The sequence below is a fragment of the Callospermophilus lateralis genome, chromosome 1, assembly GCF_048772815.1.
Source record: "Callospermophilus lateralis isolate mCalLat2 chromosome 1, mCalLat2.hap1, whole genome shotgun sequence".
NCBI classification, from domain to species: Eukaryota; Metazoa; Chordata; class Mammalia; order Rodentia; family Sciuridae; genus Callospermophilus; species Callospermophilus lateralis.
Genome location: NC_135305.1, coordinates 28,585,694 through 28,612,663, shown reverse-complemented (window position 1 = coordinate 28,612,663; position 26,970 = coordinate 28,585,694). Strand labels below are relative to the sequence as shown.

The following is a 26,970-nucleotide window of genomic DNA, read 5'->3' as shown; positions in this document are numbered from 1 at the left end:
TCCTTGACTCTCATGTCTTTTCTCAAAAATATAGGTAAGTATGCTTTGGTATACTATGGTTGAGGAGGAAATGAACCAAGAATTTCTAAGTATCTAATGCAAAGAACAAACATAGTAAATTTCAGTGTTTTTACTCCTCCAATGTATTTTTTAAATAAGAAAGTAGTAACTACAATATGAAAAATACAATTATACAGATTGCATTTGTCTCTTAATCAAAATTTCATGGTGCTGCTCACATAAGAGAGAAAGGTAAGACAAAGAAATGGTTTCTAAAGCTTTTTATATGTCAAATTCTAAATTAAGACCTTGTGTTTCTAATTGTTCTGCTGCCTGGAACCATCCTATTTTGACTGTTTTGCTTCTCTATAGTTTTCAGTGTGTTTCCTTCATCTCAGACACACACGTGCCCAAACACAGTAAATCACAGTTAATTGCATGTCTTAAATTAAAAGACAAAAATAATGCACAATTAATTGGGGGAAATTGTCAGTTGGCGAATGAGTCTCGCTCATTACACTCCCTGCACAGGATGTACGCCAAGTGAGCATTCCAAGCTAGAAGAATCAGCCCAAGACACCAAGGGGAGGGGCCTGGGCTCAACCCTCTGCAGAGCAGTCTGGGCGGAAGAACCAAATGCTTGTAGCACATACAGCTTTCACTACAAAGATGCTCAGTAAAGGATTGTGCCAATTAGAAGGAACTAGAATTCTCATTGATAAGGGATTGAAGATTGACTAGGTTGTGGGCAATAAGCATGACAATTCTGCCATTCTTAATAACGTAAGAAAATGTTCATGGCATATTCTTACATGAAAAATGCTTGAAAAACAGTATTTCATTTTTTAAGGATAGGTAATAAACACATGAGGCAGGAAATGAGAGGAGGAGTAGAAGGAAGAGGAGAAAGGCACTGGAAAATTCATAAACAAAATTGTTAATATTGTCATTTCTGAGTTGTTCATACTTTCCAAATTTTCTTAAAAAATTGTTTAAAAATTAGATTCTAAGTTGTTTCTCAATCCAGTATTATAAAACATCAGTTTTATGTTTTTATTAGTATATAATAATTATACATTACAGTGGGGTTCACTGACATTCATATATATACATAAAATAATTTGCTTCAATATACTCCTCAGTATTTCCCCCTCCCTCCCCTCACACCCCCATTTCCCTTCCTCTACAATTCTGGTCTTTATTCTACTAATTTACACATATATTGTTTTTCATTGCTGCATTACAACTATACATAAAAGTGGAATTCAGTGTGGTATATTCATTTTATTCTCCAGTTCTTCCCCTTCTCCTCTCTTCCTCCCTTCTTCTTGATCTCCTACCTTTCTTATACTGATCTTCCTTCTGTTTTCATCAGCTCCCTCATTTTATTCCTTTTTTTCTCTCTAGCTTCTGTATATGAGGGAAAACATTTGTCCCTTAATTTTCTAAATGTGGCTTATTTCACTGAGCATGATGTTATCCAATTTTAAAGATTCATTAGAATCTTTTAAGACAAACTTACCTGGCTACTATAATATCATCATTTAAAAATTTAAAAATCATTTCCAATAAGCACATCCATACAATCCTATTGTATCCTTGGCTATACAGACAAACCAATTCTATGAAAATATATTTTAAAATTACACAAAAACATGTTCAATACAATTAAATGTCAACATCATAATTTATTACAATAAACACCTTATAGTACATTGGCATGCCATGAAGAAATCACTGTAAGTTCCTTGTAATTTACTCACACTGACAAACCACAAAATATATTCACAGGAAAATTAATACCTCTGAATTTGAGGAAAAGTAAACCTTCTCACCCCAATGCATCTACCCTGCCATTATTTTCTACAGTACAGTAGACTTTATATCTAGCCACTTAGAATAATCTTGATGCTAAATCTAGAAACAACAACAACAACACACTCACACACAAATAGTTTCATCATTTTTTATCAAAGGGGGTAAATACAAAAAAGTTTTGTAATATATCACTAGTAATGGTAACTTTCCCTTTATTTCACTTTTGGAAGAAAAAAATACAAAAAGCCCAACAGAATACATTCATTCTAAAGTCATTCAACCATCTGCTAACCTTGAAATACAAAAATAATCATTTCCAGCCTTCTTTTATTTATTGGGGTTTGGACTGGGAAAAGATAATCATATTTCAGCAAAAGCCCATATCACAACCTCAGGCATCTATGTCCCAAGGGTAATATTTTTATTCCATTCTTAATGGAACAATTTTCTAATCAGAATATGTATTCAAACATAATTGAGGTAATGCAATGTCAACACGTGATGCTGCCATCCAGCAACATCCCCCAGTGCTGGGAGTCAACTGAACAGGATGTCTGGTGGGAAGCAGAGCCTGAGCAATGCAGCAATGTAAGCCTTGGCCAAAAAAAGGGAGGTAGCAAACAGGACACAAGAGTTCTGAACCCCTTCAGATGCTCAAAGCCATGTGTGGAGGAAAGTGTCTAAGCTGGAAGAGGCCAATCTTAAAACTTCTTAGGAAGGACTGACTTATAATGGGCCCATTAGAACCCCAACTTTTAAATAGAAATGTGCCTACAATTATAATGTAAAAAATATTTGATACAAAAGTCATTTTGGGGAAGGTCAAGCTGTCCCTAGATTTCTAAGATATAAATCCTTAGGTAGCATATATTATTGATTACTATATATCCTACAATGCCCTGAAATGGCTCATTTGACTTTAAATTTCTTAAATTTTGAAAAAATATTTGTAATTGATGAAGTTCAGTGATGAACTATCATATCCTTCTATTTTTGAGTATACTTGACATTGTCATAATAAACAGTAAAAAAAAAAAAAAGATGTCCTTGAGTATATTTTATGCTCAACATTTTACTGCCATTTCCTTTGGAAACATATATTGAGATCTGATTCATGCTTATAGTTATTTAAGTAAGCAGCCTAGATTTTTAAAAAATCCATCCACCATTATGTTTTATGTTATATTAAAAAAAGAAAAAAAAATCTTCTTTCCAGAAAAAAATTTACCATGCTCTATGATGACAGAAGTGGTGCACCTAACAAATGCAGTGCCACCATCTGCCTGGCACTTTCACGGTGTGACAAAATAGACTGGTAATTAACTTCTTTCCTACCGAAATCTGCCAGCTTCAACTCCCCCGTGTCACTGATCAGAAGATTCTGTGGTTTCAGGTCTCTGTGCAAAATATAACGCTGGTGGATGTAAGACAGCCCTCGCAGCAACTGAAATAAAAACAACTGAAAAAATAGGGAGACAAAAGTTAAAACCTGAATTCAGTCAAGTGCCAGTTTCTATATATAGTCTGACAAATACTTGAATTTAGAGAAAATGGATACCTATCACTAAATTTTCTACCAAATTATTAAACAGAATGTACCAGGATTAGCATGTAAATCCCTAATCCATTAAGAAATAAATCTGGAAATTGCTAACAACCTATTATATTGGAGAGATCTGCATTCTCATCTATGCTCTATAAATTGAGCAAAATGTAAAAAAAAAAAATCAATTCTTTACAATATTTTATTTCTCCAGGTCTAAAATGATGTCTAAGAGAGACATCCATAATATTATAACATACAAAAGAGTACTGTTTATGTAAATGTGTACATATTTAATTCCATAGAAATGACATAAACATGGCACCCATGGATTGATCCATTAACATGCTTTAAGGAAAAGAAAGATAAGATGACTTTAAATAATTAAAACAAAAACAGTCACATGGTCCAATTAATACTCTACTGTAATTATACTGCTCTTGCACATATGGCCATAGAGATTAGGCTATTGCCTAAAGACAGACATGTACCTTCACTAATTACAGAGCAGCCCTATCCTAATGGGTGAAGAAATAGAAAACAGAGACGTAAAGGATTCAAAGGCAACACTTGGGTGAAAAATAACTTAAATGATTAATGGCTTTCTCTGTGAAATTGCATCTTATCAAATGTCTATATTTTGATAACAAAATGTATGATTTGCTAGACTTCCCAGTATTCTGTTTATGAAAAAGAGATTATTGTAAAACTATGTACTTGCCAAATTATTCTAATTGACATGGTATTTTTAAAAAATCAATCTCCTAAAACAAAAATGAAAAACCAATGTTCTTACTTCTGCCCACATAAACTTGACTACAAAGTTTATGGTGTGAGCCACCCCACTATAGGAACTGTGGCCAGAACTCAACACATGCAGACAATATGTTGATAAGTCTATATACTGGTAACAAGCCAGTTTCAAGGAAGTTTTAAAGACAAAAGATAGTATAAGGATTCTGAGATACTCAAATGAAAAAGATTACCAAATCCTTGGCCCTGGGACCTAGCATTTCTGGAATGTTCTAACTAACTAGAGTCAATGAAAACCAAGTAATATATATAAAATATTTTTAAAGAGAGAGAGAAGAGGGAGAGAGAGAATTTTTTTTAGAGAGAGAAAGGAGAGAGGGGGGACACAAACATCTTTATTTTATTTTATGTGGTGCTGAGGATCGAACCCAGCACCCCACGCATGCCAGGCGAGCATGTTACCACTTGAGCCACATCCCCAGCCCAAGAGAGAGAATTTTTTAATATTTATTTTTCAATTTTCGGTGGACACAACATCTTTATTTTATTTTATGTAGTGCTGAGGATCGAACCCAGAACCCCACACATGCCAGGCGAGCGTGTTACCGCTTGAGCCACATCCCCAGCCCAAGTAATATTTTTAAGAAGGAAAAATACCTTGAAATAATTGTAAGATTAATTCTTCACAAAATCTTTGTGTGTGACAATTTGCATACCAGGCAGTGATGGCCTGGTATCATATTTCAGAGTGTAAGTTTTAGGAAGTAGAAGTCTGTTCAGTTAGTCTATATTAAAATACTGGCTGAAGGACTCCGGAAACAAACATTTCTCTGGACTTCTCTTGCTCTCAAATCTTTCTGAATAGTGGATGGAAAGATTTAAGTTAACACCAGCCTCATTCCTCACTTTCAGTCCACCCCATATCCTGAAGCTTAGAGTTTATAATATTATAAGAAAAAAAATATGTATTTAGTTTAAAAAGGGAAAAAGGTGACTATTACCTCAATGACAATTTTAATGAAGTAGGTGCTATTATTATCTCCATACTAGTGATAAGGAAACTGAGTACAGTTTCTGAAGATCACACAGCAATTAAGTGGCAGAGCCAGGGCTCAGACTTTACTACAAAGTTTATGCCCTGAACCACCCCACTATAGGAACTGTGGCCAGAAATCAATACATGCAGACAATATATATAGAAGCTACTTCCTCCAACTGCTAGGACAGAACATGGATATCTCATAGCCCAGTTTCTAAGGCTACTGAGCTGAGCACTGACTCCATATTGGTGCTCAGTCATTATAACTCTAGATTCCCTGGCTTCCAGCAACCTTCCTCCACTCCCCCAACACCCCAACACATACATACAGCTTGCTGTTTCTCAACTCTGTACTTCTGTTCTTGCTTTTAAAGCCCCCTCTCTCCCTGATATACTAATTTCCATGTACCCTTCACTCTCTCCTTAGGAATCCCTCCTCTCTGGAGCCCTCCCTAACCCTCTCTCCAGGCCCTCAGCCCCACGCGTACAGGTTGCCACAAGGTGCTTCTCTGTGCTCCCAATGCAGCTTCGCACACATCTAGCACAGTCAAATTTACCACCTTCATAAACTGTGTACACAGTCAGCACTCCTGTGCCAGTAACAGGATTATTGAAATGAATTTAGAGACATCTGGATGGTGGCAGATAAAAAAAAAATAACGAAAAGGAAACCCAAAAATGGAATTTTCTAGAAGCTAAGGGAAGTGGGTAGATCAAGCAGTATCAAAGGACTCTTGTTTTAATACCTTTGCTAATTACTGAAAATATCTAATCCTTATGCTAATCCAGAGCTATTCAAATCGGATACCATGTTAAAGGAGATTAGGAAAGTCAGTATTAGGAAAGGATGCAAATAAACACTCCAGTTATAAGTGTACACAAGCCCCAAACATGAAAAGTATAGCCCCCACAAATTTTTAGTTCTTTGAGCAATGCAGAAAGTAAGTCAGAATAAATCTCCATAGAATATACTCACTGGGGGTTTATAAAGTGCCAACCAAAGTATTACATGCTGTCATGCAAGGGGAATGCAAAGAAGTATAGAAATAAGATGTGGTTCCTGGACTCACGGTGTGCTGAGTATGACAAACATACAAACAGATCACAGACAAAGGTGATGCACAGCAAGTAAACTGAAAGCACAGAGTATCTAATGACAATGAGGTATTAAAACTTCTAGCATTATAGGGAGAAGAGACTGAAAAAATGGTAAACCAGAAAACTTGCCACTCCAAAACCAGAATTCATTACCTGTAATATTTAAAAAGGAAACTGATTTGAGTATTCACTAGACACAGAAGTAGAAATGATATGTAAAACCCCTGTTGCTATACTGAGGGGAAAAATCAAGGTGACGAAACAACGAGCCGTTACATAATTCCACAAGAAAAACTTCAACAAATAAGACAATATATGAAACCATGAAATGACCAACTTATCATCATAAAAGCAATTGGTGATAAGGGGCATTAAAGACTTCACTATTAGAAAACTTGACAAATAGTGTTTTAACGTGACTAATAGCATATAACGTAAGGGTAGAGGTAGGAAGCATTAAGGAATCAGCACCTTGCTGAATTAAATAAAATGTCCAAGTATTCTCTTTGGAAAGGTCCATCCAGAAAACCTGAGTCTTGCTTGGGGATTTCTTCCTCTAGCTAAGCAGGCAAGAACCTAAATTTACCATCTAAATGTTTAAGAAAGCCACTTCTCTTGCTTGGGGTATAAACAATGACACAACAAGCTGTACTTGGTCTTCTGTGAAAACTCAGAGGACACAATGAGAACAAATAGGACCACACAGAGAGGCTACACTCAGTAAAAATCAGCTTCACTGTTAAAACTTGGTAAATATCTGTGGAATCTCAAGTGCTAAAAAGGAAAGAAGGGAGACCAATACTGAGTAAAGGCTTAGAGCAAAGACTTTTACATATATTACTTAACCTTTCCATCTATAATCCTGCAGTTCTGCTTTTAAACAAATGAGAAAACTAAAGTTCTGAAGGAAAAGGAAATGCCCTCATGGTATTCCTCTAGCACCTTGTGCTCCTGGACGTCACCACATCTCCTCCAAAACAAGGTCAATGCTTGCTAAGTGCATGGAATTAAAAAATATTACTGTTTCATAAGGTGAACTCAAGTACACAAAGTCTCAATTAACATGTCATATAATGATTCTTGAATTCACAGATTCTTTTTTTTTGGGGGGGGGGGACAGGGATTGAACCCAGGAGTACCTAGTCACTAAGGTATATCTCCATTCCTTTTTAAGTTTTCATTTAGAGACAGGGTCTCTCTGAGTTGCTTAGGGCTCCCTAAGATGCTGAGAGTGGCTTTGAACTCACTATCCTCCGACTTCAGCCTCCCAAGCTGCTAGGATTATAGGCATGCACCACCACACACAAATTCTTGAATTTCTGTTTTTTGCTATTTAAAACCTTCTTAGAAATAACTAATATGGCAAAAGGCAGTGTCATGTACTGATTGATAAATTGTATTTGGAACTATCTTCCTGTCTTCTACTCTAATAGCCAAAAGGTCTTCCTAAGAACAATTTGTTGCCTCAGGATATTTTACTCAATCTTTATAAAAGGAGATTCCTCCCAATCCATCAGTATAATCGCTAATGATTTATATTCTAGTTTGAGTATGTTCAACTTCTGCAATAAAAATGCCAGAGAAAAATGCCTTAGAAAGCAATGATATGATGAGGAGGGACACTTTTGTCATCTATCTTTAGCCCAGTTGTCTCGCCGTCCCCTGCAGGATGCAGTTCCCATGCTCAGTGCCATAGCATATAGTCTTCTTGGGAGAACCCATTAATACTTCATCTATTCCCTTCTGAAACTCTTTAAACTTTAAGCAGGTTGAAAAAAAAAAAGACAAGTTATTTCATCACAACTTTTAAGGGAAACTGCTAAAAAGAATAGATTGTTGGATTCAAAATGTTACATTTATTGCCCAAATAACCTGTGGCACAGTGAGCAAGAAGCTTCATAACCTCCCCTCCCATCCATGTCTAAAGACCTAAGATCAGATGTTCTTTTTCTCAATGTCTAGATTGGTTAGGTTCCATGAATAGTCAGAAATATATGGATTATTTAATATATGTGGCTCCACTTGATAGGAGATGAAGAACATCTTACAGATTTTCAAGGCATGAAATCCTTAAAAGAATATCCAAGGTCTTTTAGGGATTGCAGGAGATTAATGACTTGGCTAATAAGAGCTATTAGCAAGGGACCCTACCACAATGGCACTATTTCTTACAAAGACAGCTAATCTACTTTTCTATTATCTCGGGGCTATGCTAAACATCCCTTATCTTAGGTTTCTCATTTCCAAAATGACTGGTTGCATCTTAGGTGTCTATAATAGCCATTTACATTGTGAATTTATATAATTCTATAATTTTTGAATAATAGAAATGTAAGAGACTCTGTAAATCAAACAACTGCACTACCATGATAGTAAATCTACCATTTATTGAAGGCTTATTGTGACAGACACTGTAGCTAAGTGTTTTATATTTATCAGATAATTCAATCTTCACAACATCCTTATAGTTAAAAACGAAAGAAAGGCTCAGAGAAATTAATCAGCCAAAGAGACACATAGAAAATATGAGGTAATATTGATAATTGAATCCATGTTTGTCTTATCAAGATACCATAATTAAAAGGACGCTACTCAAAAATATGGATACTACTTGATTAGTTAGAAGTTGTATGAGTGCAAGGCTTCAAAATGTGACACTGGCAGATAAGTCAAAATTATATGTAGATGATACATCAAATAAATGTTCTATGTTTAATATTACATTATTTAAAAATCCATAGGCTTCACAAACATTAAACTGCCAATATATCTACCTTTCTAGAAATGCTAATTAGAAACTCTGAGTCCCAAAAATATCTAATGAATGTCATAATATTTTATAATATGTATCAGATAATAACATTATTGCAACACTAGGTCTTCTTCAATTTTTAAAAGCCCCAGCATGATTCATCATGATTCAGTCTATTTTGTTTCAAAAGACCTAATGCAAATATTTAATCCTAATTTGTATTATTATACAATACATATAATATGCATCTAAATAGTTTCTATTTTATAAAGCATTATTACAATTTCATGTGTTAAATTTTGTGAACAATACTTAAAAAGTCATACAGATATATAAAGGAAGCAGAAATAAAAACCTAGCTATTCAACATTGGACTTACTTGACAGCATTAAGTGTGTTACTGAGATGGTATAAGACACAGTATTTATGCCAGGGCATCATGCCACATGTGTATTTTTTAGCAATGTACTTATAAATCCAGCTCTTTGGAAAAATGTGTGTAGCAGATAGAGTTTGTCTTGGCAATTTTCTGCCCTTTTTAATTTCTTTCATTCTACCTCTGCTTTCTCATTGTATTCCCTCCAGGTCCTGAGATAAACAACATATCATAATTTCTAAATAGATGTAACAAAAATTAATTTATATCTCTAAGATCCTGGAACATTGTTTTGAACAATCAATTAAAAAAAAAGGAAAAAAAAAGATCCTGGAACATTACCACATGTTTTTCCTAAAGATGACAGGTTTTTTTTCAGGAGAATGAACTCCAAAAATGAGACGTTCCGGTACATGGCAAACTCCTGAAATGACTGCTTGCAGCTTCCATGATCCTGGGGCTTGCCAAATCAGGTGGCCTCCCATGCCACCTTCCTTCTTGCCTCAAGGCAATGGTGGATAGCAAGCAAGGTATTGCTTTGAGCATGATGGTGCCCATGGCGGTGCCCACAGTGAGCAGGCAGTCTAGTCTATATCCTCTGAACCTGAGAGTCTTACAAGGGGTCAGATGGGACTGAGAGACAGATCCTGGTTTTTTCACATTCTGTGAAAGCAGACCTAGAGCACATACATTTCCAAGCTATGTTAGGATTTGTATGTCTGGAGAAGAATGAAGGGAAGGCTGGGCCTTCCCTTTAATAAAGTTGGTCATCAGCCTAAACTTCGTATTAGGACTAGAAACAGTATTCTAGCCGAGTAGTGACTCTTGAGGACAAGATGATCAAACTTTAGCTGTTGGATTTAATACTGACCCAAAACCATTTCCCAAGAGAAAAACTAAAAGAGTTTTTCTAAGAGACTCAAAAAACATAATATCTTTCATAATTGTCAACTTTCTGTCAGAATTACACAGTTGACATGACTGTTTTATGTGCTTTTTACAACTGCAAATAATCATAACAAAATACAAATTAGAAAAGGAAGAGTCAGAAATTCTTTCTACTCAAATTTCTTTGGGAATGTAAGCTACATTCCTCAAATACAGAGACATTCTTTTCCCACACAATGAAAATGAACAAATATTTTTAGACTTTAAATAGTTTTACTGCCTAAAGTAATCTCTTAGATATTTAAATCATCATGAAATGTCTTAATATTAATTGAGAAGTCTAATATAACTTTAAAAAGAGAGAGATGCAGCCTGAAAATAGGTGATGAATCTTGAGTCTACAGGTCTTAGAGAAAGTTCACCCAAGCAAGCTGTACGTAGAGAAAAACTAATTTCAAAAGGAATGTAATAAAGACTTGCGAATTTAGATACATATGATCAACAACCTCTCTCCATGTCCTTTCAGAGAGGTATGAAGTAATAGGAATTCATGCATCAATGAGAAAATACCTATAAGCTGAACTGCCTAGTCATATGATAATCACAAAAAAAATCCTATAAATGTTTGTACACTCTATATTCCATGGGCTGGTTTTCCTCCTGGGGTGTCATATCTGTTAGGTAAACATGCAAACAAAGGTGCAGCTACACCTTAAGTCTGCAGAAGGGCAAGGTAAAGCAGCTGGTCTGAAGCTAGAATATAAAATGCTGTTTCTCTATTCCCAACAGGTAATCCCCAAGCTGGGTTCTTCCACCTTATAAGGAAAGTATCCTATAACATACTTCTTGTGTTGTTCTACATTTCATCAATCTTTGGGGTTGATTTCTTTTCAACCTGGGTTTTAAAGCACTTCTAGGGAAGAGTGCACTGTTTAATTAGCTGCCCTTGATTCTTTCATTGCATACAAATAATTAACAAGAAGATCAGCAAATGATGCCAAGGAGGCAAAAGACACATTCTAAATAACTGAAGGCTGGTCCCACATCAAAACCTGAAAATGGTCTACTCATTCCCCGAGAATGTCTAACACATTTTGATATGATTTATAGAATTTTGCTTTTATTTTGTTGTTGATCCCCACTTTCTAGATATGGAAGGTATTTTCTTACAACAAAAAAAAATAGGATGAAAATATTTAGAAGAAACCTGGACAGGTGCTGAGACAGGGTGTTGAATTTTTAAAAACATTCTTTAATGGTCAAATGAAACAGTACTATTTCCTAACAGGCAGAATTAAGAAAGATTCTGAAATATTCACACTTATGCATAGTAGAAAATCATTATGAGCTAAATGAGAGCTCTAATGGAGAATATGGAGAAAATCCGGTGTCATTTGATTTTCCATCTGAACATTAGGAAGTCTCATTTAGGAATCAATTTTTGGAGCCATCTGTATAAGACAATCTTAATTTGGCATAACATTATTCTATCTGTTATACACCTGCTTGTGCTCTGGACCATCAAAGAAAAAATAGAAACTTTTCAACCACAACAAACCTCAGATCTTTATAATTAGTATCTTTATTGAAATAAAAGACAAACGTCAGTTTTACGCCAGTACAACTTCAGAATCTTCAGAGAATAAAGCAGGGAGTTCAAAATCTTCGGTCATTTTCAATTATTCAAAAAATAGCAAATGTGGTTTTGCAGGGAATCTTCTAGAAAAGTCATTATAACATGGAAACTGAAGTATATTACATAGAAACACAGGAAGATTCAATCTCATCATGGTAATAAGATGTGAACACCCACATTTCTAGATATCAACTGGAGGCAGAATCAATTAATCTTTTTCTGTTTTCCATGAAACTTAGTTTTTAATCTCTCATGCTTATCAATTTTTAAAGAGTATATAAAAAAAACTTTTAAAAAGGAGGAAGTTTTAACCAGGATGGTCATTTTAAGAACTTGAATAGGCAATCTGAAAATTATAAGAGAATTATAAAATTACCAACTAATAAAATTTTTGTACTCAACTCATCTATGATAGCCAATCTTAAATACAGTTTGAATGAATAGTTTATAAAAGAGGAAAATTAACTATTCCTTCAAAAAATAATTCTAACCAGTTTCCTATATACCCATTATCTTTTAGACATTGGTTGTTATGTCTTTAATCATCATAAATATTTATAACAAGGACAATGTCCCCAGGCTTCTGATTCAGGTTTTAAATTGCCCTCCAAGTAATTAATTGCTAAAATTACTCATTTGTCAAAAAATTGGTACAATGATTACAAAGAAACATTTACTTTATGGTGAATATTTATTTCAGAATGCCATATTGATAATAGACACATTCTGCAGCTAATAAAAGTAGCAAAATAATTCTAGAAATTTTTTAATATTGACTTCTTTTTCTTATAAATTATCTATCCCACTATGTATTCCTCAAAAATGGAAATATTCATCAAGAAAGGAATACTCATCAAAAATGAAAAAAACTTTAAAAAATGTTTTGTTGGAAATTAGTATAAAATTAGCCAAAATGCTCCATATTTTACTATGGAAATAGGAGCTCTATGCTGTTCCAACTGGGCTTTTTTGTTTTTGTTTTTGTTTCTGCTTCCATCTTTCCTTTGTAATGCTTGAAATTCTGCCCACATCACACTAAGGACAATCTAGTCTCAAGTGCACAATATTTACATTTTTACAACAAACAATTATGTACAAAACAGAAACCCAGAAAAATATGTAAATTTTCAAAACCCAAGATAAATATTTAAAAACATTTCTATATATCATCTTTCTATATTACATGGTAGTGAAACTAGAAGTCAAAACTGACAAATGTAGAAACAAAAGAATTTTATCACTGTGCTATTCTTTTGATCACCATAATAAATATCCAATATTTATTACAATCTCATCATTTAATGATCTGTGAAGTATTCAAACACAGAGCTTCAGAACTGCTACAAGGGCATGCTCTTTTAAAGATAATAGCTTATCTCACCTAGTTTTCACATCTTTTAAAATTTTTGTAGAACAATTTTGCTGTCTTATTTTAGCTCAATTAGTTTTCTTTTAATTAATATCTAGCACAGCATTATAAACAGCTGTTAACTTAGTAAATATTATTCTTATGTTCCTTATTTTGTATTCATAGATTTAAGTGACAATAAATATCACCACATGAAAAAAATATGTTAATACATCAAATAGAAATACCCATGAGACATCTGTCACTATGTCTTAGTCAGACTTCTTTGAGAACAATTTCACCTGCAGTGCAGATCCTAAATGTAACCCTGGAGGAGTGCCTTGTCTCTTAGCAAACAGTGAAGAAAAACCAATGCATAATTAGGTGAGTGGCCTCCCATGGAAACCAAAATGGTAATGAGGGCTGTCTGCTTCCATGCTCTGCAATTCAGATGCCAAAACACAAGGCAATAACGGGCTGCATCCATCTATTTTTAAATTTTTCATACCCTCAGAAAAGGCATCACTATTATCTTAAAATGAAAATCATGATAAAACTATATGGCTGAGTACTTACAACATCATAATTAATCAAGGTAATTATAGTAATTTAATGTATTAATCATGTAGTATATGGAAAATCAAAAAACACTGGACACAGAGTCAAAAAGCCCTTTTACAAGTTCCTTCAGCTCAATGATCCTGACAATTACATTCTATGAAATGAAGGAGCCAGAATGGACTGGTCCTGGACTGGGCTTAGTTATAGTAGGGTCATTTAAAAAGGTGTTTTTTGTTTGGTTGTTTTTTTTGTTGTTGTTGTTGTTTTTTTTTTTTTTTTTTTTTTTTGCTTTGTTTTGAGTTAAGTCCATATTTAATGTCTAAATCATGTTTCAAAAAACATTATTTACAGCTGACTAATGAAGTTTGGTATGAATATTTTTGCTACCCACCCCCCAAAATTTGTTTTTCCTGGTCCTGGTATTATTAGTAAAGAGCTAGTTCTTGTCTTTGTTGGTTTGTTCTCCTTTAGTTTTCTTTGTGCTTATTCACCAATTCAACACTAAACTCCTCTTCCACCTTGTAATACTGATGAGACACATGAGGGTCCCACCTAACAATTTTTTCTTGATGAAATCTCTCCTGGAGGCTTAGATTTTGTCTCCCCTGGAGGTTGCTTTCCCAGCATAAGTGTCAACCTAGAACCCCTTGATCCCTGTTCTAGGGACTTCTTTTACCTCTCTTTTATTTTGGACTCTGTTAAATCTTTTCCTGGTCATCTCTTCCTTGGTTTATTTGCTGAGTTTAAGTAAAGTACATCTCAAGTAGCCTCCTAAGAAAGGAAGTAGGCAGGCAAAATTTCTAATGCCTTGCAAAACTGGAAGTGATAATTTTACTGTCACACTTCATTAAAAGTCCTGTAGAAAACCAGATTGGAAATAATTTTACTTCCAAATTTTCAAGCTATTGTCCCACAGCCATCTCTCCTCCTGTGTTACTTTTGAAAAACCTAAGCCCGTTATAACTATTGATTCTGTGTAGTAAACCTGTTTCCTTTTGCAGGAGTTTTCTTTGAACCTAGTGTTCTAAAATTTTGCAATAATGAATATCTGAAGTGATTTGGGCATTTAATGGACACTCCTCATCTAAAAATTCACACCCTTCACATCTGGAAAAGCCATAGTTTTAGCAACTATTCAATGATTCCCTCATCTATTTTTATTCCTCAAATTATTCACATGTAAGATCCTTCATCTTTATCTTTCTTCATCTTTATATTTCAACTGTTGAATCTCCATCTTTCAATTGTTGTTTTGTTATATTCTTAATTTCCAAGAGCTCTTAAATTATACTTTTTAAGTATGACATACCAATGGCAGATTAGAGGACGGTTGCATTTCCAGTTGCTCCATGGTTTGGGATTCAAGCAGCAGGAGTATTGAATCTCAGAGAGATGGGTAAAAGGGAACTCACTGAAATTCAATATTGGAAAGTCAGAGTCACTTAGAGACTCAGAAATTCAGGTGCATTAAACAGAGAACAAGAAGAGAGTACACTGGAGCAAGCTGGTTCACCACAGAAGGGAGGGTTAAAGCACCGAGAAACAAAAGGACAGAATTGGCAAAGAAAAGTAGCTTGAACCAGAGGTTACAAAGTGACAGGTGTCAGAAAAGTGTTCTGTTTTTCTCAACTGGCAAGCAGAGAACTGAGTCCAGGAACCACCTTGAAGAGGTTGCAAATTCAATCCAATCTTTTTTATTCATAAAACATTCTTCACAAAACCAGAGGGGAAAAAGTCCTAAAATTCATCTGGAAGAATAAAAGACCCAAAATAGCTAAAGCAATTCTAAGCTATAAAAGCAACATGAGATGTACCACAAAATCTAACTCCAAATTATATTAGAAAACTATAGTAATAAAAACTGCATCGTACTGACAAAAAAAAAAAAAAAAAAAAAAAAAAAAAAACAGATATAAGCCAGGCACTGTGACACTGACCTATCATCCTAGCAACTTGGGAGGATGAGGCAGGAGGATCACAAGCTCAGTAACTTAGTGAGTTGCAATATAGGGAGACTCTATCTCCAAAACAAACAAATAAATAAATGAATAAGGGCTGCAAATGTGGCTCAGTAGTTAAGAGCCCCTGATTTCAATTCCCATTACCAAAAAAACCCCACAAACAAACAAATAAACAAACACACAAACAAAACCAAACACATAGACCAGTGATACAGAAGTTAATACACAGAGACAAGCCCCATAGTGATTATTCACAAAGGTACCAAAACATACACTGGAGAAAAGATAGCCTTTTAAACAAATGGTTTAAAAGGGAAACCTGGGGGCTGGGGTTGTGGCTCAGTGGTAGGGTGCTTGCCTAGCATGTATGAGGCACTGGGTTCAATTCTCAGCGCCACATACAAATAAATAAAATAAAGGTCCATCAACAACTAAAAAATATTTTTTAAAAAAGGGAAACCTGGTTATTCATATATAGAAGAATGAGACTAGATCTTCGTATCTCACCGTAGATAAAAGTCAACTCAAAATGGAGCAAACACCTAGGAATTCCACCAGAAACTATGCAACTCCCAGAAAGAAAACATAGGATCTACACTCCATCCAGCATTGGTGCCAGGCAACAACTTTCTCAATGGAATCCCTAAAGCTCAGAAAACAATGCCAAGGGTTAAAAATGGGATGGCATCACATTTAAAAGTTTCTGCACAGCAAAAGAAACAATTAAGAATGCGAAGAAAAAACCTACAGAATGGGAGAAAAACATTGCTATTATTCTTCTGACAGAGGATAAATATCATGAATATTAAACAATTAAAAAAATTTAAAACTAAAAAACAAGTAACCTAATTAACAATTAGGCAAACTAACAGACATTTCTCAAGAGAAACACAAAAGGCCAAAAAATATATGAAAAATGTTCAACATTTTTAGCAATTAGGGAAATGCAAATAGAAACTGCATGGAGATTTCATCTCAATCCAGCAGCCACCAAGAATGTAAACAAGGGTTGGGGTTGTGGCTCAGTGGTACAGCACTTGCCTTGCACACAGGATGCACTGGGTTCCATCCTGAGCATATAAATAATAAATAAATAAACAAATAAATAAAATAAAGGTATTGTGTCCATCTACAACTAAAAAAATTTAAAGAATGTAAACAATTATAAATGCTGGGGAGGATGTGGAGAAAAAGGAACACTTTCACACTATTGGTGGGATTGTAAATTAGTACAATCACTATGTAAATCAGTATGAAGGTTCCTCAAAAGAATAAAAATGGAACCACCATATGACCCAGCTTTACTTCTCCTTGATGTTTGTTCTAAAGAATTAAAGTCATCATACTATAGTGCTACATGTATACCCATGTTATAACAGCACAATTCACCATAGCCAAATTACGGAACCAGTCCCTAGGTCTGTCAGTGAATGAATGGACAAAGAAAATGTGGCACACATGTGTATGTGCGTGCAGCAGGATCAGGTGGTGGGAAAGGAGAATAGTGGTAAATACTGAATAATATTGGACAAATTACATTGGTATATTTTATGCATGTATGAATATGTAACAATGAATCCCACCATTATGTACAACTATAATGCACTGATAAAAAATTTTTAAAAAGTTCTTTTTTAAATTAATGCATGATTTTTATTTACTTCTCTGAGACAATTAATAAAAATTAATTTCAAAGTTGTCATTTATATCTTTCTAAATCCAACTTTGCCTACTCAAATTTATGTATTTTTTAGCTAGGTTATTTTTTTAAAATTTGTTCTAATTAGTTATACATGTCAGTAGAATGCATTTTGGCACATTACACATAAATGGAGTATAACTTCTCTTTCTTCTGGTTGTAGGATCACATCACTCATGTAGTCATATATGCACATAGGGTAATAATATTCAATTCATTCACTATCTTTCCTATTCTCATACCCCCTCCTCTCTCTTTACTCCCCTCTGACTAATCCTAAGTACCTCTATCCTTCCCTAGCCAGCCTCCCACCACCCCTTAACATCCACATATAAAACATTTGGTCTTTGGTTTTTTGAGATTGGTTTATTTGGCTTAACATGATATTCTCTGGCTCTATCCATTTACCAGCAAATGCCATAATTTCATTCTTCTTTAAGGCTAATATTCCGTTAGCCTTAAAATAGATAATTTTCTTTATCTATTCATCTATTGAATGGCATTTAGTTGATCCCATAGGTTAGCTATAATGAGGTGAGCCGCTATAAACATTGATGTGGCTGCGTCACTGTAGTATGCTGATTTGAAGTCCTTAGGGTATAAGTTGAGGAGTGGGATAGCTGGGTCAAATGGTGGTTTCATTCCACGTTTTCTGAGAAATCTCCATACTGCTTTCCAGAGTGGTTGCACCAATTTGCAATCCCAAAAGTAATGTATGAATGTACCTTTCCCCAAATATCCTCACCAACATTTATTGTTGCTTGTATTATTGATAATTGCCATTATAACTTTGAGTGAGATGAAATCTAGTTTTTATTTGCATTTCTCTAATTGCTATAGAGGTTGAACTTTTTTTATTCATTATTTTGTTGATCAATTGTATTTCTTCTTCTCTGAAGTGTCTTTTCAGTTTCTGAGCCTATTTGTTGATTGGGTTTCTTTTTTTTCTCTTTTTTTTTTTTTTGGCATTAAGTTTTTTGAGCTCTGCATATATCCTGGAGACTAGTGCTTTATCTGAGGTGCATGTGGCAAAGATTTTTCTCCCATTCTGTATGCTCTGAAGAGAAACTTCTTAGTTTAAATCTATCCCTCTTATTGATTCTTTCTTTTTCTTTCTCTTTTTTTTTTCAGGGGAAAAGGATAAAACGGTGTTTAATTGAAGTTCAATATTTAACAACGAAATCTGAATCATCAGATAGAGATTCAGTTGTATTCAAGAAATTGATTTAAGTAGAACAGTGGATGTTTGGTACTCAAGAAAGTATTTGTTGAATCAAAACCAATATTTTAACAGTTGAAAATGGGAATATCTGTTACCAGTTTTGATGCATTTTTTCCCTCTCTAAGAGCAAGCCAACTTCTCCACATGGTCTGCTGAGGTTCACTATTTGTAAATATTTATCTCACTTGCAAATGTGTATACACACACATATAAGTTTTGAATATATATGTGCATGTCCTAAATATTACATGCATACAGGTATATATATAAAAAATACGCAGTCACTCATTGCTTAAGGACATGTTCTAATGTTCTAAGAAATGCATTGTTAGTCAATATTATCATCTTGTGAACATCACAGAGTATATTTAGTCTGTTCCACATGTAGGCTGTGTGTGTGCGCTCCTAAGTAAACAACACACTACAAGAGTAAACCAAACACAAGAAAAAGTGATGCAAATGAAGAGATACAATAACAGGAGGTGCATGACATTGCTATTGGCATCACATGGTACACTGTATTACAGTAAACTTGATAATGAAGCTGAAGGATTCCCAACCCCTAGGGATGTTGTGGCTGGCATAGGTGGCAGTGCAATCAACATCATGGGATTGTGCTGAAACTGGTGCAAAGAAACCCATTGTGCAGCCAGTTGTATAACAGCATAGCACATAGTTATATATAGTACAACCTGTAGGTGATGAGAAAAGGCTGTTACTGGTTTACGTATTTACTATGCTATACTTTTTTTCATTATTTTACAGTGTACTCCTAATTATTTTTTTTTTTAAAGTTTACTTTTATTGATTCTTGATCTTACTTCTTGTGCTTTATAAGTCCTGTTAAGGAAGTCAGTTCCTAAGCTGAAGTGAAGATTTGGGCCTGCTTTTTCTTTTATTAAGCACAGGTCTTTGGTCTACATTGAGTTAAATTTTGTGCAGGGTAAGAGAGAGGGTTTAAATTCATTTTGCTACATATGGGTTTCCAGTTTTCCCAGGACCATTTATTGAAGAGGCTATCTTTTTTCCAATGAACACTTGTGGCACCTTTGTCCAGATAACTGCATTTATGTGTGTTTGTCTCTGTGTCTTCTATTCTGTAACACTACTCTATGTGTTGGTTTTGGTGCCAACACGATGCCATGTTTCTTACTGTGGCTCTGTAGTATAGTTTAATTTCTGGTATTGTGATGCCTCCTGCTTTCTTCTTCTTGCTAACGATTGCTTTGGTTATTCAGGGTCACTTACTTTTTCAAATGAGTTTCATAATTGCTTGCTCTAGTTCACTGGGATTTTAATAGGAATTGCATTAAATCTGTATAATTCTTTGAGTTGTATGGTCATTTTGATGATATTATGCCTATCCAAGGTATCCAGTATCTTCTGAGGTTTTCCTTAATTTCTTTCTTTAGAGTTCTGTAGTTTTCATTGTAGAGGTCTTTCACCTCTTTGGTTAGATTGATTCCCAAGGTTTTGTTTGTTTTTTGTTTTTGAGGCTATTGTGAATGGGGCAGTTTTCCTAATTTCTCTTTTAGTGGACTTATCACTAGTATATTAGAATGCATTGATTTATGGGTGTTGATTTTATATCCTACTACTTTGATGAATTCATTTATTTAGCTAGAATAATTATTGTACAGTTGTCTGAATTCTTTTGGTCTATTCTCTTAGACTGATCAGATTCTCCAAAGAAGAGTCTTATACAATATTCTACCTAGATGCATGATACCTGTTTTCTGAAGCACCCCATGTCAAACTCTTTCATTCTACCAGGTACCTTCCCACCTGCCCACCACCATTGTTAATATGGAGGTTGCAAAAAGTAAAGTCAACTTACATTCCCTCCCCAGCTGGCCGAGTAAGAAGCAATGGAGGTCAGCAGGCTACAGCGTTATGGGGAGAGCAACAGATCAGGATCATCTGTAATCACACACATCCTCCAGTCTGCGGAGTGATAGGGGTTGAGGGAGAGGGTATTGAGCCTTGCAGGGCTTCAGAGAGCAAGAAGGCTCTGTGGGTCATGAGAGGACCCCTGGATTCTCCTTTAGTCTGAGTAAATGTCCACTTTTCCAATCTACAGAGTTTTTAAATTTTGATTCTGATTCAGTGCAGTAAAAAGAGAATCTATATCAAATATATGTAATTATTACATTATATTACATTATACATGGTATATCCTATGATTACTGAGGCTTCCTGGTATTCTTAACGATGCCAAGAATTAAAGTAGTCAGAACTGTCTTGGAAAATCCTCATGGACCCATGATTTTACTAGCTATAGGGGAAGGGGTTCCCATATCAATATATGTTATGTTGCAGCCTTTCAGTTATTCAAAATGATATGCAATAAGGTAAATCAAATCATATTCTTTTAGAGGCGAAAATAGAAAGTACAGCATCTATCTGTGACCGCATTAGACAACTTGTGAGTGGAAATGATTCCTGCTGTATGTAACCAATACCCAGATTCATTGCAGGCGTCACACCTAATTCTTTCAACATTATTTCTATGCTCATTCAGCATTGTTTCTCACTGCACCCTAAGAGGAAGCATCTCTTGCAGTATTTGAAGCTTTTTTATTTCCACAGTGCAACGTGGACTTGAAATAACTAGTAAATATTAAGTATCTGAAATATGATGAAGGGCCATGAGATGAAAGAAAAACATGTGAAACATGGATAAGAGCTGCTATAGTTTGAGAGACTATACTGAAAAACAGCCACCCAGAGGAGAAGAGAAAAAATAAAATGGAATGGAAGAATATACAGTAAAAATGTAACTATCACTAGTGATGACGGCTTGAGGGTAGAGAGCACAAAAATGCTTTGTGAAATGAGTTTTGTTTCTTTGTTTCACCAACAAAATTCTCTACAGCACTTAGCCACAACTAACAACATCAAAAGGGGTATTGAGAAAACTAAATTAGGATAATAAAACCCAGTGATATCATGACTCTTTGAAAATCTATAGGTCTTTAATTCCATCCAATCACTAATTTGAGTCCAAAAGTCAAAAGTACTTCAGAATACCTGCTGATTTCAAATGTGGCTCTTAGACCTTTGGGCTCCGCAGAGCTAAAGATAAATATCTCTCTACAGATTTCTAGGTGAGACTGGTAAACAGGAGTATGAATGCATTTGTACTGTTGATTCTGAACCCAATTAACTCTGAGAGGAAAGTATGTAAATGTATAAATGAGAGAACTTGAGTTTTTGAAATGTTAAATAATAAAATCATGTTCATGTTTTATATTGTTAGATACTTTTAGGATACTGCACGTTAGTTATTGATACAGTTAGACTTGAATCTGGGCAAAATATTAAAGTAAGTATTTTCATCTGCTAAAATTTCTTCCCCAACTACTAAAAAAACTATGGCAACAGATTTCATAAAACCCAGATTTTTATGAAAAATAAATAAATCATAAATTCATAAATAAAGGAAATCTTTCAAGAAAAGAGGGATATATAAAAATCAATAGACTGATAGACATAAGTGCCACATTGATTCAATTACTTATTTCCTCCAAGTTTCTGTGTTTTTAAATTGTGTGACTTGCCACCATAAAAGCCTTTGTTATTAATATCACAAATATTAAAACACCTATGATTTATGAAGAAAACCAAAACCAAACTGGTAAGAAAATGTGTAAGAAAATGGACAATGTGTAAGAATAAGCAATATAGAAAAGGTGAATTATAAATGGTAAGGAAACATAAAAAGATGCTGTATGTCACCAGGAGTCAAACACCAACATAAAGAACGTTTTAGTCTTACTAATCAGAATGGCAAAAAATTAAAATGATCAGCCATATTCAATGCTGGGAAGAATAAAGGAAAACAGTCCATCTGTGGTTTATAGTCTTGGAGGCAAAAGTTCTAGTCAAACTCATGAATACAGGAACTGTATCTCTGCCTTAACAAGCAAGATCATTAAGTATCTATACAAGATAAATAAAATCATAATGGTTTTATACTAATATTTACTCTAGGATCATTTATAAGAGCAATATTCTGTAAATAATTTTAAAATTCCAAAATAAGGAACTGTTAAAATTATGGTTTATTCAGAGTATGGAATAATATACAGCTATCTGAAAGACTGGTACGTCATAATAAATTGATTTTAAAAGCTATCCATGGTATATTTTAAGTGAAAAAGATAATAAGTATTTTTTTTAATCTTTATTTATTTATTTTTATGTGGTGCTGGGAATCGAACCCAGGGCCCTGCACTTGCTAGGCGAGCACTCTAACGCTAAGCCACAACCCCATCCCTAGGTTATTATTTTTCTAAAGGAAAAAAATACTCAAAATACCATGTATGCAAATATAGATATAAAAGCAAAGTAAAAAGCACAAAACAAAAAAAATACATTATGTTGCAAACATTGATGTAAATAACAAATGGAAGGAATGAAGACTAATCATGTTACTTCAAATGCATGCATAATACTGAACTACTTCTTAGGATCAAGAAATGAAGCCATTTGAATTACAAAATGTAAGCAAGCTAAGTCTTCAGATATAGTTTTTCAATCTTCTAATCCATAACATATGCTAAGAAGAGTCCCTTGTTTTAAGCTTGAAATTTTGTAATGATTTCTCAAGATGGCCCAATCTCAGAATTTCATTCTTTTGAAACAGAGTCATCAAATTTCTAGTAAAGGAAATTAAAAGAAGCAGTAGATAGTAGAACTTTTATCTGTTTTATACATACAAATGAGAAATCGGAGGGATGGGATTTGGCTCAGTGGTAGAGTGCTAGCATGCATAAAAGCTTGGGTTCAATCTACAGAACCATTAAAAAAATGAATGAAAACTTATATACTATGAATACATCATAACACCACTTTGGATCATAACCATGCTTTATGTTGAAATCAAATGTCACTTATGTGTGGGGTTCTAGTTAAGAGATACTGAACTCCTCTACTGAAAACAGTGTTAAAATAGGATTCCAGTGTATCCCACTCACTGCTGGCAAATGCTTCTCCATGAAGAAAAAACAGAATGTGATGTAAATAAATATTCTCCAGTGAAAATATTGAATGATAAAAGTTTCTACCAACTAAACTGAAGCAATGACTATATTACTTTTCTTTACACAGAAAATTTTAACTTTAAATTATGGTTAGAGATGTTAGACTTAGGCTCAGTAAAATGCACATAAAAAGTGGTAACCGTTGGCTTGAGAAATCTCTTTTCCTACCTTCACATTATCTGGATGGAGCCCCCCAGGGTGCTTGTCCATGTACTGACATAAATCAGTGTGCTAGAAGGAAAAAGGGAAAATGTATTAATATCCCTCTGGCTGTAACATGATGAATCAATATTTTTCAACTTCAAAGTCACCATTACCTTCTGAACAAAGCAAATATAAGACAAGTGGGTGGATTTTTAGTGCATCCACTGTATGCTCCCCACCCCCATTTTTAACCACAATTGAATCATTATCTTTACCTCTAAGTTTTATGTTAAACATGTCTATGAATTAAAAGGAATATATGTCCATAATTTGTCAAGCATTTAATTTCCTCCTCATTAAATATATATCGCTAAAATTTGACTAAAATAACAAAAATAAAAGCCAACTAATCAAATTATAAGTTTAATTAACTCACATTCTCCAATTACAAATGCAGGTTATTATTATTTATTTCATATGAGACAAAAACATTCTAAATCTATTATTCTAGTAAAATTTATCACTGTACTTATTTAAATTTTCCATGACTATATTCACAAAAAATAAAGTTTCCACATTTCTTAAATATATGTGAGCAAATAAACTCTATAAATTACAGAAATACATTTAAAATTATAAAGCAAAGATATTCGAATATATACTAACAAGAATATCCCCAGATAACATTTTATGGTGTTAATCTATTAAATATGGCAAGTTCAATTTGACAATAATAGTATTTTTTCTTGATTCCTTTTCTGTTTATATTGTAAACTACACACAATTTTTCAAAAAAGTATGTAGTATTGTAACTCAAAAGTTTTCTTATCTTATGGCTACTATAAATTGAAATATTTAATTATCCTGTAAAAGCCAATGGACAGGAGCATTTGTGTCTCATTATTAGGCTTGACTTATTGAGGAATTAATGAGTTTCATAATACATTCAAGAACCTTGCTGTAGCCACCAAAACAATTAAAATTTTGTTACTGAGTTGTTATTGCATGCACTATGGTAAGTGTTGAGGATACAGAGGATGCAGAGCAGAATTTGTCCTTCATTCATTTATCCTGTTACTTCTTGAGCTCTTGCTATGTTTTAGGCATCATACTTAGTCACCATGACATGATGGAATAAAACAGATGTACGGGGAAAAGAATAGACACACCAGGAAATAGTACAGTGAGCTACGTATTATGTTAAGAACAGTGCTGCATAATGTTCTATTTGGCTTTGCTCTACAATTGGTAAACTTCTTTCATCCTTTGCTGCTCATGTCTTACTTATATATAACTTCTTCTAGAGGCCTTTCTGAAATCTTTAGACTATATTATGTTCCCCCTGCTATATGTAAGGCAAAGCCAAATAAAGCAGGACAGAATAAGTGCTAGTAGACACATTCTGACACATAACTGCCTATATGTAGGACCACATCCAAAGTTTATGTGTTGAAGGCTTGCTTGATCCCTGCTGGCAGTGCTATTGGGAGGTGATGGAAATTTTAAGAGTTGGGGCCTACTGGAAGGGAGTAGGCTCACTGGGGGCATGGCTTTGAGAGGTTTATTCTATTCCCAGTCTCTTCCTTTCTCTCTCTTTCTCTTTGCTTTCTGGCTGCCATAAGGTGAGCAACTCTGTTCCACTATGTGCTTTCCACTGATTCACTGAAGGTCCAAGGTGACAGGGCCAAATGACCATGGACTAAACTGTAAGCCAAATTATACCTTTTCTTGTTTAAACTGATCTTCTCAGGAATTGTGACAAATGATGGAAAGTTGATTAACACAAATGGGAAAATATTTCTGCTCCTCTAGACATGGGATGATGTTCTTAGTATATTTCCAATGATATTAGCATAATGAATTGTAGTAGAGACCTTCTCCAGAAATTAGTTCTTTGGAACTTTGATAAAAAGTTTTCTAAATATTTTAAATTTTAAAACCCATATTTCTTTAGATTCAGGGTATGAAAATGTGTGTGTGTGTGTGTGTGTGTGTACTTGTGCACACACATAACGGATATATACACATGGCTGTCACTAGCTGTGTAGTCCTGGTCTACATAACCTCTGTATATAAGTACTATCTTCATCTGTGGAATGATAATAATCCTAGTACACCTACCCCATATGGTTTGGGGGAAAGTAATGAGCAAATATCTATAATACTTAGAGAACTTTTCCTGGTACCTGGTAGATACTATAGATGATGATGATGATTTTCTATGATGTGTTTAGGAGTAAAAACAGGGAGAGATATTTAAAAGGATAGAATTTAATAAAACAAATATTAAATCTATATGGAGAGATCCCAGGACTGTACTTCACCTTGATGTGCATGTTTCTCCCATCTGCATGCCTAGACATCTCACTCACCCTTCTCAGCTCCTGCACTCCTCTCAAAGCACATCTAGCAAACACAACAGAACCTCAGATTGCTCTGGGTGATTGGGAGCAAGAATCTGAGAAATTTCAGATAGAAGAAGGGACAGGAAGCAGTACAAGGCCTTACTTTGTACCCCAATATCCATGTGTCACAAATTTCTTCTTTACCTTCATTAAAAACTGTCTCTTTCCGTTAATTTTTTTTATTGGTTCTTTTTAGTTATACATGACAGTAGAATCCATTTTGACATAATTATACAAGCATGGAATTATTCTCATTCTGACACCAGTATCTTTACTTCCTTTCCCCACCCCCTACTCCCTTCCCTCTATTGATCTTTCTGCCATTTACCATAGTTATTTTTAAAACTTAATTTCTAGTGGATGTACACTATGGTGAGATTCATTGTGTGTATTCATATGTGTACATATGCCCTCCTTCTTTTGAATGCACAGTACTCCTTGGCTTTGCATTAGATGTGACCAAATTACAACTTTCATTACATCTTTCTTCTTCTTCTTTCTCTCTCTCTTTTTTTTTTATACCAGGTATTGAACCCAAGTGTGCTTAACAACTGAGCCATATCTCCAGCCCTTTCCATTTTCTTTCTAATTTTAAGGTAGGGTCTCCCTAATTTGCTGAGGCTGGCTTTGAGCTTGCGATCCTCCTATCTCTGTCTCCTGAGCCATGGGGATTACAGGCATG

General features: G+C 34.5%; 1 protein-coding gene across 3 annotated transcripts in view; it reads right to left on the bottom strand.

The window, feature by feature from the left end:
* Cdk14 (cyclin dependent kinase 14) overlaps positions 1-26,970 on the bottom strand; it is a 563,390-nt gene that overhangs the window by 263,234 nt on the left and 273,186 nt on the right. For all 3 annotated transcript variants that reach the window (XM_076860994.1, XM_076861002.1, XM_076861011.1), the window contains exons 7-8: positions 23,908-23,970; positions 3,154-3,277 (exon numbers count right to left, since the gene is read on the bottom strand). In XM_076860994.1, the coding sequence (XP_076717109.1) occupies positions 3,154-3,277; positions 23,908-23,970 (187 nt within the window). The remainder of the gene's footprint in view (positions 1-3,153; positions 3,278-23,907; positions 23,971-26,970) is intronic.